This window comes from Bubalus kerabau, chromosome 7, assembly GCF_029407905.1.
Source record: "Bubalus kerabau isolate K-KA32 ecotype Philippines breed swamp buffalo chromosome 7, PCC_UOA_SB_1v2, whole genome shotgun sequence".
Lineage (NCBI taxonomy): Eukaryota > Metazoa > Chordata > Mammalia > Artiodactyla > Bovidae > Bubalus > Bubalus kerabau.
This window is the reverse complement of record NC_073630.1, coordinates 26,886,696-26,902,518: the sequence shown is the minus strand read 5'-3', so window position 1 is coordinate 26,902,518 and position 15,823 is coordinate 26,886,696. Positions and strand designations below refer to the sequence as shown.

General features: G+C 35.0%; 1 protein-coding gene across 1 annotated transcript in view; it reads right to left on the bottom strand.

Annotated features, from left to right (window-relative positions):
* Positions 1-15,823, bottom strand: part of GSTCD (glutathione S-transferase C-terminal domain containing) — a 146,324-nt gene that overhangs the window by 101,336 nt on the left and 29,165 nt on the right. The window contains exon 5 of the mRNA XM_055587869.1: positions 12,312-12,405. Within this exon, the coding sequence (XP_055443844.1) occupies positions 12,312-12,405 (94 nt within the window). The remainder of the gene's footprint in view (positions 1-12,311; positions 12,406-15,823) is intronic.

Below are 15,823 nucleotides of genomic sequence, written 5' to 3'. Positions count from 1 at the left end.
AACATGGTCTATAAATAGGGTGCTTGAAATCTAATTCTAAAGGATAGAACAAAGCATAGCATAACAGTGGGAAGAATTATAGCAAATGTAACTCCAGGAGAAAAAAAGACTTTTAACTTTTTCTTTAATCACATGCCATAGTTCAGAGTACTTAAAAAAAAAAAAAAAAGAAAGGATTGTATTTTTCTAAGACAATCTGGTTTCATGGCTTAAAAACAGCAAAAGAAATAAAGAGAGACCCAGTGAGCCCAGCGCTGTGCAGACATAAGGTACCGAAGCTGTGAGTCCACTGTACCAGTGCTCCCCTAGTTAAAGAACTGTGCCTCTGTGTAGATACTGGCTCTGCACTGATTTTTGTTGAGGACATGGAAGCAATAAAACTTGAACTTAATCTTGCTACTCTTTGTCAGGCCTTGCTTACCGCAAAGTGGTTCCAGACAATTTAATTAGTGGTACAATGTTGTACAACTGGATCATTTCAACACCTGAGCTGATCTAAAGTATAAAATAAACTTATTCACACAACCATTTTGACAGCCAAAACAAAACCCTCAGTCCTACTTTTCAGTACTTTGTATTGCAAGTATATAATTGAAATTGCACATAACTAAGCTTTCAGTATGAAAGAACTTTCTCTGCAACATCCCTCTCTATCAACCATAACATATGTAACACCATGACATCTTCAAGGAAACTTGAAATTTTCTGGTGACTGAGTATGAGCCTTAGTGCAAACTATCAGCCAGGATTTATACTAGGGCTATTTCAAGATCATACCAATCACTCTCCTGAAGCAATCTTGATATAAAAAACTCAAATTATGTTACGTTTGACTTTCTCCATTCCTCTAGGAGCTTGAGAATAACAACTTATGAAATGGACTTTCAAAAGTGAAACTCAATGTTTAACTACATATTATAGAATTGCATTGCAATTTGAATATTTTATAGGTGGGGTCTTGTATCAAATTATCATTTGACTTACAGACTCCAGAAGTCTTCTGTTATTTTTCAAAAAAGATGAACTGAGAAATATTGCAATATTCTTTATTTTCTAGATCATTTCCAACTTCTACTTAGATTTTACTTTTAACTTTTTATTTTAAAATAGTTATAGATTCACATAAAAGTTGTAAAAACAGTACATAGACTTCTGTGAACCCAACTATTAATAGCTTCCCCAATGGTGGCATCTTATATAATTACAGTACAATATCAAAGCTAGAAAATCATTTTTATTACAACACTGTTAACCACAGACCTTGCTTAGTTTTCATCAGATTTAACATGTCTGTATTCATGAGCATATGTATAGTTTTATGGAACTTGATCCCACGTATAGGTTCATATGGGCTTCCCTGGTGGCTCAGATGGTAAAGAATCCACCCTCAATGCAAGAGACCTAGGTTCGACCCCTGAGTCAGAAGATCCCCTGGAGAGGGGATTTTTGCCTGGAGAATTCCATGGACAGAGAAGCCTGGCGGGCCACAGTCCATGAGATCACAAAGAGTTGGACACAGTGGAGTGACTAACACACAGTATAGGTAATCTTTTGAGATGGCCCTGTTCTCATTAATCATGATGCCCTTGGGATCCATCCAAGTTGTTACAAGTATAACCAGTCTGTTCCTTTTCATTGCTGAGTAGGATTCTGTAGCAAAGACACATCAGAATTTGTTTAATGATGTATGCATTGAAGGACATTAGGGTTATTTACAGTTTGGGGCTATTATGAATAAAGTTGCTATGAACACGCACGTGCAGGTTTTTGAATGAATATGTTTCCCTTTCTCTGGGACAAATGCTCAGTAGTGCCACTGTCTTGTGGTAGTTGTATCTGTAGTTTTATAAAAAAGTAACACATTATTTTTCAGAGTGGTTGTACCATTTTACATTCCAACCAGCAATGTATGAATGATTCAGTTTCTCCACATCCTTGTCAATGCGTGGTCATGTTACTTTTTTTATTTTAGTCATTCTGATAGATGTTAGCTATCAGATAGCTCATTGTAGTTTTGATTTACATTTCCCTGATGGTTAAGAAGCAGAAAGCTTTTTCATGCACATGTGTACCAACTGTATATCCTCACTGGTAAAACGACTGTTTATGTCTTTTGCCCATTTTCTAACTGGACTCCTTTTTGTTTGTTTTTTACTTTCGAATTTTGAGAGTTCTTTATACACTCCAGATCCAAGACCTGTGTCAGATTTGCAAATATTTCTGGTTTGCAAATATTTTCTTCTAATCTTTAGCTTGTTTTTATCACCCTCATAATAGAGTTTCTGGCAAAGTAAACATTTAAAATTTTGATGAAGCCCAACTTACCAAAAAATTTTAATGCACTGTGCTTTTGGTGTCATGTGTAAGAACTCTTTTTCATCCCCAGATCCCAAAGCTTTTTCATATTTTTCTTCTAATGTTTTATAATTTAAAAATTTACATTTAAAACCATGATTCTTTCTGAGTTAACTTTTATATAAGGGATGCAATTTAGATATTCATTTTCTTTGTCTATGGCTATCCAATTGATCTAGCAGCATTTGCTAAAAAGACTATCCTTCTCCAAATGAGTTGCTTTTACGCCTTTTTGTAGGTGCTCTATTCTATTCTATTGATCTATATGATATCTCTCCAATTACTGTGGCTACACAGGAAGTCAACATTGAGTAGAATGATTCTCTCTACCATTCTTTTCCAAATTCTTTTTTCACATAAAACTTAGAATAAACTTGTCTATATCTACTAAAAATCTTGTTGGGATTTTGATAAAAGTTATGCTAAACATATAGGTAAATTTGAGGAGAATCTGATTAAATTATTTAAAGTGTTCTTCACGCTAAACTTTAACAGGTATTGGTTGCTGTTGTTCTTGTTTAGTTGCTAACTCATGTCTGACTCTTTTGCGACCCCATGGGCTGTAGCCCACCAGGCTCCTCTGTCCATGGGATTCTGCAGGCAAGCATATTGGAGTGGGTTGTCATTTCCTTCTCCAAAAGATCTTCCTGACCCAGGGATCAAACCCATGTCTCCTAAAGTGGCAGAAGGATTCTCTACCACTGAGCCACCAGGGAAGCTCTTGAACAGGTATAGCATTTTTAAAAGGTTTAAATTAAAAAGGCGTAAATAAATATAAATGAATGTGTTATTACTATACAAGTACTGTGGACTTTTTAACAACTTGGGTTTGAACTGCACAGGTATACTTACATGTGGATTCTTTTCATGGTAAATACTGTGGTACTAACTTAATCTGTAGTTGGTTGAATGTGTGGATGCAGAACTGCAGGTATGAGAGGACCCCTTGGATTCCTAAGGCGGACTGTGAGCTATACGGGGATTCTCAACAGCAAGAAGAACTGGCACCCAAACCCCTGCATTTTTTAAAGGTCAACTGTGTAATAAGAGTGTGTATTTTACATGGTTCTCTTTTTATTATTTAAACTTTTGACATTTCACACAAATAAATTTTAACCTTTTAAAATCCCACATGAAGAAAATAACACTGAAAAAATAGATACCTTTCCACTAGTTCTCTACCTCTTTATGTCACCTTCATTTCAAATAAAGATTACAACACGATATATTAAAATTCATTTTAATTAAAATATTCACCTAATGGTTACTCATTCAAATTTATATAAAAATATTCCTACTATCAGCCCTACCTCTTTTGATTACAAAGTACAGTTAACTAGTAGTTTATAAAAGACCAACATTTTTATATGAGTGTTTAATGCTATAATTGGAAGAATTTGCCAAGTAAAAATTTACACATCTCTGTCAGTTTCAGTTCTTTCTGCTATTACTTTAGCTGACTTCTCTCACTTTCTACTAAAAAAGAGATGAATTTAACACATGGTTTGCTTTACATCATTTATATATACAATATATAATAATATAATACATATGTGATATACCTCTCTATCTCAGACTCTGCACCTATTTGTATTCGTGTTTGGCACTAAACCAAGAGCACCACTAAGCAAATAGCAAACTTGTTCTTTGCAACTTTGTTATATTTTAAACCATTTAATATAAATCCTCTCTCTCTCTCTCTCTCTCTCTATATATATATATATATACACACACACACACACACACACACACACACACTATGCTTTAGAGGCTTTAGCTTTGGATTAAAATGCAGTTTAAATACAAGATTGTATTACTTTTGGTAAAGCACCAAAATGCTTGAGAACCTCACTCTTGAAAGAGAAAACAGTTATAAATTTGTAGCATTCTGAGTCAAATATGGTCAAGTTTTGAGTTTCACAGCTAAGTATAACTTAGAGAAATGAAAAACATTTATGTTAGAGAATTTTTTTCCCATAAAAGTCGGAAGAAAAAAAAAAAGCCTTTGATCTCATTCTCCTGGTGCACTTTTAGTATGTTAAATGCCAAAAAGTTCAAAATGTAACTGCCTTACAATATAAAGTTACTCAATATAAACAAAAAAGTGTTAAGGAGACTATATCTTTACACTGTCTCACTGGAGAATAATTTTTAAAAGTAGGAAAACAGTATGCTAATTTTGAATCTCATCTTAAGAATCTAAGACCAGCATTTCAAGAAAAAAAATTTCTTGAAAGAGACAGTTACTTTTATTTATATTATCAAGATATTTCTACTTCCACTTATATTTGCTAGCATATTTCACTTAAAGTAGAAGTTTTCATGGTTACCAAATGGTTCAACGGTATGCACAAAGGCTTATATTTGATGGACTTTGTGCTTAGAGGCAAAAAATAAATTTTGGGGTTGTTAAGGAAAAAAAAAAAACCCTAGAAAACTTTGATCTTGCTCATCTTACTTTGGAATCAAAGCAGCCCATGTGCTCACTGTACCAGTTACCTGGGGTATAACTTCCCACCTGTGGTCCCTAAAGAATAAGAAGCAGCATGTGGTGATACTTCCGAGAAATGAAAACTCTAGGGCCTGGCCTCAGACTCTGGGGTAGGGCCCAGCATTCTGTTATAACATGCCATACAAATGATTCTGATGGATGTCCTAGTTTGAAAAGCAATGGTTTAGAACAATATAGCATTCTTACATTCTGACTAAAGATGCTAAAACAAACTTTTATGTTTCATTTTCCCCAAAGGAGGATGATGTTTGTATTACAGATGAGACAGTTCTTCATTATGGTGAACTTTTAGCATCCCTGACCTTCTGGCACCAAAAGCAATAAATAATGCTGTTTACCATACCCCTTAAGAGTTTGGTAAGAACCTTAAGAATCACTGATAGAGGAAAAGGCTCTATTTGGGTCCTTCCATTCTCCATCTTGGCTACAATTCTATCCAAAGACCTTGACCACATCCTTCCCTTCCCAATCACTTCTGCTGGAAAAAGAAAGAGTGATCCCTTTGGTTTCTAGAAGCATATAACACAAGGGTCAGGGAAAAGCAGAGACTTTGCATTGAGGCCCACTTTTACTAGCTTTATCATGTATCACCATCTTATTTTATATTTTTTCCTAATGTTAAGATCAATTATTCTTTTACACCCCAAATACTCTCTGGAAAACAACTGGGGAAATAAAAATTGGTATTTACATAAATGATCCTCATCAGAATAAGCTTTCAAATTTAAAAACCTTAGTCATCTACTGTAAACAGAAGTTGATAAAAAAGAATGCCTTACTACTAATTGAATAATCTGCCACTAGGATTGAAAAATTATACATTCCCTTAGAACCATAAATTTAATCAGTGAGTTACATAGCAGGAACTAGAATACACAAGTTTGTAATTCTTGTTCTAAGAATTCATAAATATCTGTCCCAAGCAAATGAAATCTATAACATTATTATATTATATATATTATATAATACAATACCTCTAGATAGATGAGATCTTACTATCTCCTTCTAGTAAAACTCTAACATCAATTTTTTTGTCTTTTTTCTCAACTGATAAGTATATACTCTAAACTGGGTGGCAGGGGGTACATGAGTGGAGATGTTTAAGGTTTTAGATGTTACCCTCATATCAGTCTCCCTAGGAGTTAGTGCTCTCATGCAGCTCAAAAGCAAAACCAAGGCCACATGAATACCTAAGTGGACCATATTTCTAAGATAGTAGAACTCTGAATATAAGAAAAAAAAGGGATTATAGCCGGAACAATACCTAAGGAACTATCTTCTTCTATTGCTTTTATTTCCTATAAGGTCATGCTTCTGACTCCTCCCTTCCATATGATTGATATGGTTATTAGGGACTAGGAGCCACTCCTAATACAGGAACCACCCACCTAAAACTACCAGAGAACAGAAAGGCTGCAGGGAAATCTCGATGGAGTAAGTGTCTTAAAGCAGCTCTATTCTAGGTCTTAAGGCAAAAGACTGTATCTATTCTCCCTTTCATACTCAGAGGGAAAAAATTCCAAAGGCAAGCACAGAATCTTGGACTGTACTTTTTTTGTTTTGACAAAACAAAACTGGAGTTTTGTCTCTGGACTTAACAAAAGTAGTCTTCAGGCTCACAGAATGATACTAGTTCATTAAAGTAGGAAATCACAGGTATTTGAGGATAAACGGGAATAGGGACTATGCTATTGCCCGGGTCTTCTCAGTGCAGACTGTTGGTTGAAGATTTTCTATCAGGGGACAATGATTAATACTGACTCAAACATTTCACTTTTCACAATTCATCTTCTGTAGAACCATGTGATCACAACTACCTGCATGAGAACTGTGACCATACGCACTCAATTCAAAAGTGAAAATAACCGCAAACAAACTGGAACTCAACTTAGCAGGTATATTTTTCACATAGATATGGGTAAAATAATTCTGAAATTACTGTCTAAACACTGAGGGACTGAACAAATGAGCAAAAACACAGGTGATATTGGGTGCTATAATTTTTACTGTTGTGAAAGGTAGATACAGATACTGAATTCAGAAAAACTAGGAAGAATCTTATGGTACTGGATTGGGATTAGAAGTATCAGTATAAAATCATGATGTTCAATATATATAGATTATAGACATTGATATATAGATATAGCAGTAGATGCTGATGTGTATGATTATGATGTGTGTGTACATAGATGTATAGACACATACATCTATTTCCTAATGGATCAATCTATATCTCTCTGCTGTGTGTGTGCTAAGTGGTTTCAGTAGTGTCTGACTCTGCAACTTTATGGACTGCAGCCTGCCAGTCTCATCTGTCCATAGGATTCTCCAGGCAAGAATACTGGAGTAGGTTGCTGTGGCCTCCTCCAGGGGATCTTCCCAACTCAGGGATCGAACCTGTGTCTGTTACGTCTAACCTGCATTGGCAGGTAGATTCTTTACCACTATCGCCACCTGGGAAGCCCACGTCTCTCTGCCAAGAGAACCTAGAAGCAACACTGCTAACAATGAGCATACCTAGTGCCCAAATCTTAGTTTCTAAATACCATTCTCTACTAAAAGGAACCTGGGTTCCTTGGAGAAACAGTTGATTCTAGGGCTTGGGCAGGGAAATGACAAAATGAGCCTGTAATATTTTGTTATACCCAAAATTAAGGACATCGTCATAGAACAACTGGGGCATTTCCAAAGGATCAGGAGCTAGCCTGAGGGCAGCTACAACAACTTGAGCACTGAAACTTAACTTAAAAATTTTAAGAGTAGAAAGGAAGAAAGAAAAAAAGGAAAGATAGAAGAAAGGAGAAAGAAGACTTTCTCACAGTACAGTGACAGCTAATAAATATAGAAATATGATGGAGTTGAAAAATCACTATTTTGCAACTATCACAGGCAAGAAGCATCAAATGAATATAAACTAGTAAGTGAAAGATCGAAAAGAAACAAGTTATTATGTAGTCTTATATCTCCCTACAAACTACCTAAGTCAGTATAGCAATATAGTAATATGACAGAGACCCCTGGCAGACCCCAGCTTAACCAAATGATTAAAGTTAACATAACTGGGCCCAAACAGATATAATACGCCTTCTGATAATGAAGCACTGAGAAGGATGCAACATCATTTCTGTAGCATTCCCACCAAAAATGTGTAAAGTGACTCTAATTATGAGGAAACATTAAACAAATCCAAATTGAGAGACAGTCTACCAAAAACTTGGCCAGAACCCTTCAAAAAAGTTCATGTTATGAAAGACAAAAAACATCTAAGGTCTGAGCAACTATTCGACATTAAAGGAAACTAAAGAGACATGACAACTAAATGTACTAGAATCTTCTGAACTCTACATTAGATAAAAGTATGTACTAAAGTAAATATCCTGTTTTGATCATTGTACTACGGCTATATAAGAAAATGGTCTTATTCTCAAAGGAAAGTACAGAGAAGTGAAGTCATGATGTCTGCAACGTACTCCCAAACAGTCCTTTTAAAAACACACACTAATAATAGGAACAACAACAATAAAAATAATAATGTAAATTAAATATCCAGTTCTCTTCTCTTAAAACTAAATAATCCCAACTATTTTAGCCTTTTAAATCTCAATGAGACAAAAAAGTTGCCTGGAAGTTTGAAAAAAAGAAAAGGATCTGCATGGTTACCACAATTCTGGGAACCTCTACAGGTCTAGGACTTTAGTTGGTTTAATTTTCATCAGGACCAGAAATTAAATAGTAAAGACAGGCCCCCAGACATATCTTTTGGATGTAACTCCATTCTAGGTGTCACAGCGCCTTTCTCATCTGGATTGATACAAGTTTTGTCCTGACTCAGAAGTCCCCAAACTCCCCAGTCAAAAACTTCCTCCTCTCCAGGAACGTCTGGGGCCAAGCAAAAAACTCACTCTCATGTGGAATGAAAGTGATGTTGGAGGCAGAAAACTCCTCTGCAGACCCCAAAGCTGTTCATTTCTCAGTAAATATTTACTGAACACCAAGGGGGAAAAAACGGAGAAGGGAATAGCAACCCACTCCATTATTCTTGCCTGGAGAATTCCCTGGACAGAGGAGCCTGGCAGGCTATAGTCCATGGAGTCGCAAACAGCTGGACATGACTGAGTGTCTGACACACACAAGGGGGGATAAAAAAGGATCTACAGTCTCAATCCAGTTCAATTTTTTTAAAAAAAGTATTGAGGACCTATTCACAGAAGTCCTATATTTAAAGAGTTCACAGTTTACTGGAGAAGGAAAATATGCATGTAAACATAGTATAAGAGAAGTATTCTGTAAGTATCAAAAATGAAGTATAAGAAATACTAAAGGAATATTGAAAGGAAGTGATTAATTCTGACTACTGTATTAGTACTTTTTAACAGTTATTACTTATAGTTTGGCACTGTACTTTTTATATATTAGTTCACTGAATATACCAACAGTCTTATAAGGTAAGTAGTATTATTATCACTATTTACAGATGAGGCCATTGAGGTACAGAGAACTGTCTGTTAAGAATACAGAGAATTCAGACATTCTCAGAAAGGAATCGGGCCATAGGTTATCTAGCTAGCTATTAGCCCAGGTTTCAAACCCAGGCAGTCTGATTCCATAACTGATGAAGAAGCTTTGTCAATTCTTAAAAGATGAATATAATTTCAAGAAATGGGAAATAGAGGAATATTTAAGGCTGCAAGAAAAATAAAGGTGAAGGCATGGAGAGAGAAAATACAGATCTTAGAAGGAAAACAGCAAGAAATTTAGGGGCTGGTACATAAGATAGAGGGGGAGAAACGGGTGAGCAGAGTGAATGAGATTAGATAGGTTTATGAACTATGTTAGACTCTATTATGAGAATTAATACAGTCTATGATGGTAAAGAAGCTGATTCTCATGCACCATAATCTTGATGTAAATAGAGTTGATTTCTGACACATTAAAATGAACCAAGTACCAATAATAGTAGAATTTAATTTCTCCTAAAAGATAGTACCAGAGCACAAATCATGAGAACACATTCATAGTGACATCTGCACCACGATGTACAATAATTTCATTTCACAAAGATCCTATTAACTGTGCAATATTGAAATCACCAGAACTGAAAACAGAACCTTGAAAAATACCACAACTCGACCTTAGTTAAACAAGACTACAAACCTTTTACAGTAAATGAAATGTGAGTACACCATGAGATCTACTGTTATAGCTCCATCTTTGTCATAATATTTATTAAAACAAAGTGATCCAATTACAGGAATAAAATGAGTAATATATTCCATGAGCTCCATTAGATATGCACTTCTAACCAGTAAAACAACCAGACATGAATGCTTAATGTCAAATTTCTGAGTTGTTAGTAGATATAATTGAGTGTTCATATTAATAAGTGAAAATACCAATTTGCCTTCATAGTAAATTAATTATAGTTAAAGAAAAACATGCCACACTTAAAACGCTGTTTTCATTTTAATATAAGTATTAATAAAAATTTGACTTTTATTTAGTAAACTATAGGTTTAACCCATTCAAAATCTATAACTGAAGAGTATAGAGAATTTAATTGCATGTACAATAAAAACATCTAAGCTTTGTAAAATGCCAAAAAAATCTAAATTAAAACATTAACAAATTCACTAGTGACTATTTTTCATATAGTTAATAAAAACAAAAAATGAATTTCATTTTTATAATATATCTTTGAAGCAGCATTCTTAACTATCCAATATAATCTTCTTCCATTTTGGAAGAATTCTAAAATGTTTCCTTGATTAACAGAACAGAAGTGATTAGTGAGATACAGGAATGTCAGGATGTATCATAGAAGAGAAGAACATGAAAAAGGAAGGCAAATGATTTTAAAGAGTGCTTTAAAAATCAAAACTTATATTTAGATTGCTGCTGCTGTGGCTAAGTCGCTTCAGTCGTGTCCGACTCTGTGCGACCCCATAGACGGCAGCCCACCAGGCTCCCCCGTCCCTGGGATTCTCCAGGCAAGAACACTGGAGTGGCTTGCCATTTCCTTCTCCAATGCATGAAAGTGAAAAGTGAAAGTGAAGTCGCTCAGTCGTGTCCGACTCTTTGCAACCCCACGGACTGCAGCCCACCAGGCTCCTCCATCCATGGGATTTTCCAGGCAAGAGTACTGGAGTGGGGTGCCATTGCCTTCTCTGATATTTAGATTAGTATAAAACTAAAGAACACATAAACAATTAAAGAAATAGAATGCTGAGCTATGAAAATGTTCCTCCTCTAAAAATACCTAAAATGGCATTTAAACTTCAACTATTATCCTTTACCTGTTTAATTGGACTTCTGAGAGTAAGAAAAATCCATAGGACCTGAAAAAGGGGGAAAGAGACTAAAAAGCAGTGTAATGATCTCACTGACACCACAGCTGCCTGGAGGGTATCTAGGGCTCTAGGCTTTAACAGCAAGAGAAAGAAGAGAGGCTAGTCCTTGATCCCTAGCATGGTGGAGAGCTGAAACTAGTATCACTACATGGAAGCAGAAACCCTGAAAAGCTATATTCATTGTGAAAAGATGTTTTTTTTTTAAAGCTCTATTCAACAACAAAGAAAGGTGAAAAAGTTAATTTTCTGTGTAAGCCTCAGTTCTAGATAGAAAAGGCTGAAGGAATCGCAACCTGAAAAAATAAGTTTCAGTGCATTAAGTGCAATAGTTTAAGATGTCTGGCATACACAAACATAAATCCTAACTATGGGAATTCATTTCTAACCAGGTCTCACAAGATTCCAAAATTTAGGGACCCCCAAAAATGAATTCAGAATCTAAAATTACAAAATTGACAGGGATGTGAGACACCAGGAGTGAAGTCAACAGAAACAATGAACAGAAGTATTAGACCTCAATGAATATCAGCTATTAGAAATAATATATGCAGTATACAAAATCACTATGTTTAAACAATTATAAAAAGAGAAAATTGAAACATGACCAAGGAAAATATATCATCAAAATAAACCAAATGTAGTTTTTAGCAATAAAAAATATATTTAACTAAAAAATCTATCAAAATATTTTTTCAAATAATATTTTAAATAATTGGGGGAAATTATTATGAAGTGGTTATTAGATGATGAAGGAATTTTTGTTGATTTTTATTAAGCATGATAATGACATGGTGATTATTTAAGATGTCAATATTGTTCAGATGTGTATTATGGGTGACATATTATCTGGGATAGGTTTCAAAATACTTCAGCAAAGAAAAAACAAAGAACAGATATAGTAAACGTGGGAAATACTAAACTAAAGCAATGTGTATATGTAAAATTTTTGTAATAAAAATAAAATGAAAACTCAATGGATAGTATGATCAGAATGTTAGAGATAGCCAAAGAAAGAACTAGAGAACTGGAAGATGGGTCAGAGGAGGGTATCCAGAGTATAAATAAAATTTAAAGGCACAAAACAAAAAACAATTTACCTTCCTTTGGGCTCACTGCTGCAGGAAGTGTATCCCAATCAAGGGTCCAAGTAGGGCAAGGGTGGGGAGAAAACATCACTTCAATGCCTTTTTCCTGGAAAAGGAGATAGGGCCTTTCCAAATTAATGAATTAATAAAATCCTGTTATAGTCTAGAACACCAAATTCTATTTTCTACACTGGCAAGGTGAAATACAGATTCTAATAAACATCAAGCATTCCTCAAAATATTGTTACATAAGAGATATATGTTGAAATATATATACTCTTTCAAATATCTCTAGCTATTCCATGACTGCAGAATATCACAAGGTATTTCAAAGAAGTAGGAACTTGTAATAAACATCAGAAAAATATTTCATATACAGCCACCCAGAGAGAAAAGTAAAATATCTGTGAAGAGATATAATTGAGTTCCATAGGCCATACGAATACATAGTTGAGTCTGATGCACTGCCTGGTGTAACACTGAGTAAATGCTTGGTGAATGAATGAATAGGTGGTTTATTCTCCTTCTCTAATTGTTATCACAGTGTATTCTATTTTTTTGTTTGTCTGTTTGCTTGCTTGCTTGTTTATGATCTTAAATACAACCCTAATAGATTCTCTTCTTTAGATTCACACTATGGGATCTGAGACTATCACGAAAATTTGTATTTGACCTTGTTCTCTGCTTCCTGTTAAAACTCTTTAAACACTTACCCTGACTTCTGCAAACAGAAGTCAGAAACAAGTAAAAGCAGAAGAAATAATGATCAAGATGTTTTTGAAAAGTATTCTTCCCCCCAAAACAAGAAATAAATGTTGAGTTTCTTAACAGTATGGTTGCTTTCCTATTAAACTTCCTACTAAAATTATTACCTGAAGTGACATAGAAGTAATAAGTCAGCTAGAAATATTAGGTGTCAAAGGGAAAAGTCACCTGAGAATAAAACCTTTATCAAAAACAATCCACATAATCAAAACTAACTCTGCATACATCCATCAAGGTCTGTCATGTATTAATCAAAAGTTGTTACAGCCTAGCAGCTATATTTAAAGGATCAAAAAGTCCCCACTTTAACATGCACCCCAAATATCATCATACTAGTCTCTTACGAGGACCTACAAAGTCTCTAGAAAAGGATCCCTTTTGTTTAATCAACTAGTTCCCAACATTTAAAAAAATGATCGTCCCTCTTCCATATATAAAAAAATTCTCAGGTTCCTTCCTCATGTTGAATGTTGTACATTTATTTATTTGATCTACAGACAGTGGCATGGCTTACTCATGGATTTCCAGACCCTTTGTAATCACATTCGGTGTCCACAGCCCACAAGATAGATATCCATGATTCTGGAATTGGTTTTTCTTTTTTAATCTCCAGGAATATCTTATTCAAAAGAAAAATCCCTGAAAATCAATCATTAACCCCTTTGTATCAGTTAGTTTAGGAGATTACTTTCCATCATGAAGACTAGCTGAATTCCAGTCCAAAAGGAGATGGTAAAAAAGATTCTTTTGTTGGGGTATGTATATAGCTACAGGTATAGAGGCCAGAGTACTCACCTGCCTCCAGAAAGATAAACACATCTCTTTGACATCATCACCTCTTTCCTAAAACTCCCTTAGTCCAATCTAGCCATACCAAACTTCTTGATATTCCTCATTTTACCACACTCATTCTTAACTGAGGGTCTTTTACAAAATACAACTATTTTGAAATATAATTTCTATGCCATAAAATCTGTCCCTTTAAAGAGTACAATACAATGGTTTTTAAAATATTCACGGTTGTGTAACCATCACCACTATCTACCTTGAGAACATTTTCATCATCTCAAAAAAAGACATCCCATATCCATTAGCAGATACTCTCTGTTCTCTGCGCATAGCTCCCTGGCCTGGGCAACTACTGATCCATTTTCTGTCTCTGTAAATTTGTTCAGGGTCTTCTACTAGCTGGACTATATGCCTAGAACATATCCTCCAAATTTTCAAATGTTCATTCTGGTCATCTGATCAATGTCTTCACCTCATCAGTTAAAACTTCTTGACCACCTTATCTAAAATATGATCATGACCTCCATCATCTCCACTCCCCTCATCCCACATTATTTTTATAACACTTATCATTAGCTAATGTGTTACATATTTACTTGTGGCTTTTATTTACCTATCCCCACCAGAATGTAACCTCTATGAGGGCAGTCCAATTTGTTCTTCATATATTCAACATTCAGAACAATGTCTGGTGTTTAGTAAATACATGTACATTTTTTGACTGACTGGATGAATAAATAAATTTAAAACCTCTCGAGAATACGGGAGATTTTGGAGGCAAGACTGTGCCAGAGAAAACAGAAGGAAAAAAGGGTGAGATGTGAGCATTACCAAGAAAATTTTTTGTATTTTACACATCTGCTGCTGCTGCTGCTGCTAAGTCACTTCAGTCGTGTCCAACTCTTCGCTACCCCACGGACTGCAGCCTACCAGGCTCCCCCATTCATGGGATTTTCCAGGCAAGAGTACTGGAGTGGGGTGCCATTGCCTTCTCCGATTTTACACATCCACTTAGGACCAATTTCATGTGTTGTCATGCAATTGGCAAAAAAAAAAAAGCAAACACACACACACACACAAACTCTGACTATACAGAAATAAAAAACTACAGTATAAATAAAATTAATACATTCACAGAATATGTTAATTTGATAAAATATTGTCTTTCAAATATACGACAATGAGAAACTTAGCAAAAACAATGCCCTATTAAAAAGGAAAATGTTACTCAGGTGAACTTGAAAAAAGCTGGGAAAGTGATAAAAAGAAAAAATGTATCCAATACACACAATCAAGGTAGAATTAAAAGAAAACTGAAATTTTAGTTTATTTTTAGATTTGAAAACTTTGTTCTTTTAAAATTGCTGATGTGATGTCCCAGTCAACTTTCATACAATCATAAAGATTTAAAATTAAAAATGACTCATATACAAATGTATCAGATCAGATCAAACCATTCAATATCATAGCAATCCAAGTCTATGCCCCAACCAGTAATGCTGAAGAAGCTGAAGTTGAATGGTTCTATGAAGACCTACAAGACCTTTTAGAACTAACACCCAAAAAAGATGTCCTTTTCATTATAGGAGACTGGAATGCAAAAGTAGGAAGTCAAGAAACACCTGGAGTAACAAGCAAATTTGGCCTTGGAATACGGAATGAAGCAGGACAAAGACTAATAGAGTTTTGCCAAGAAAATGCACTGGTCATAACAAACACCCTCTTCCAACAACACAAGAGAAGACTCTATACATGGACTTCACCAGATGGTCAACACCAAAATCAGACTGATTATATTCTCTGCAGCCAAAGATGGAGAAGCTCTATACAGTCAGCAAAAACAAGACCAGGAGCTGACTGTGGCTCAGACCATGAACTCCTTATTGCCAAATTCAGACTTAAATTGAAGAAAGTAGGGAAAACCACTAGACCATTCAGATATGACCTAAATCAAATCCCTTAATGATTAT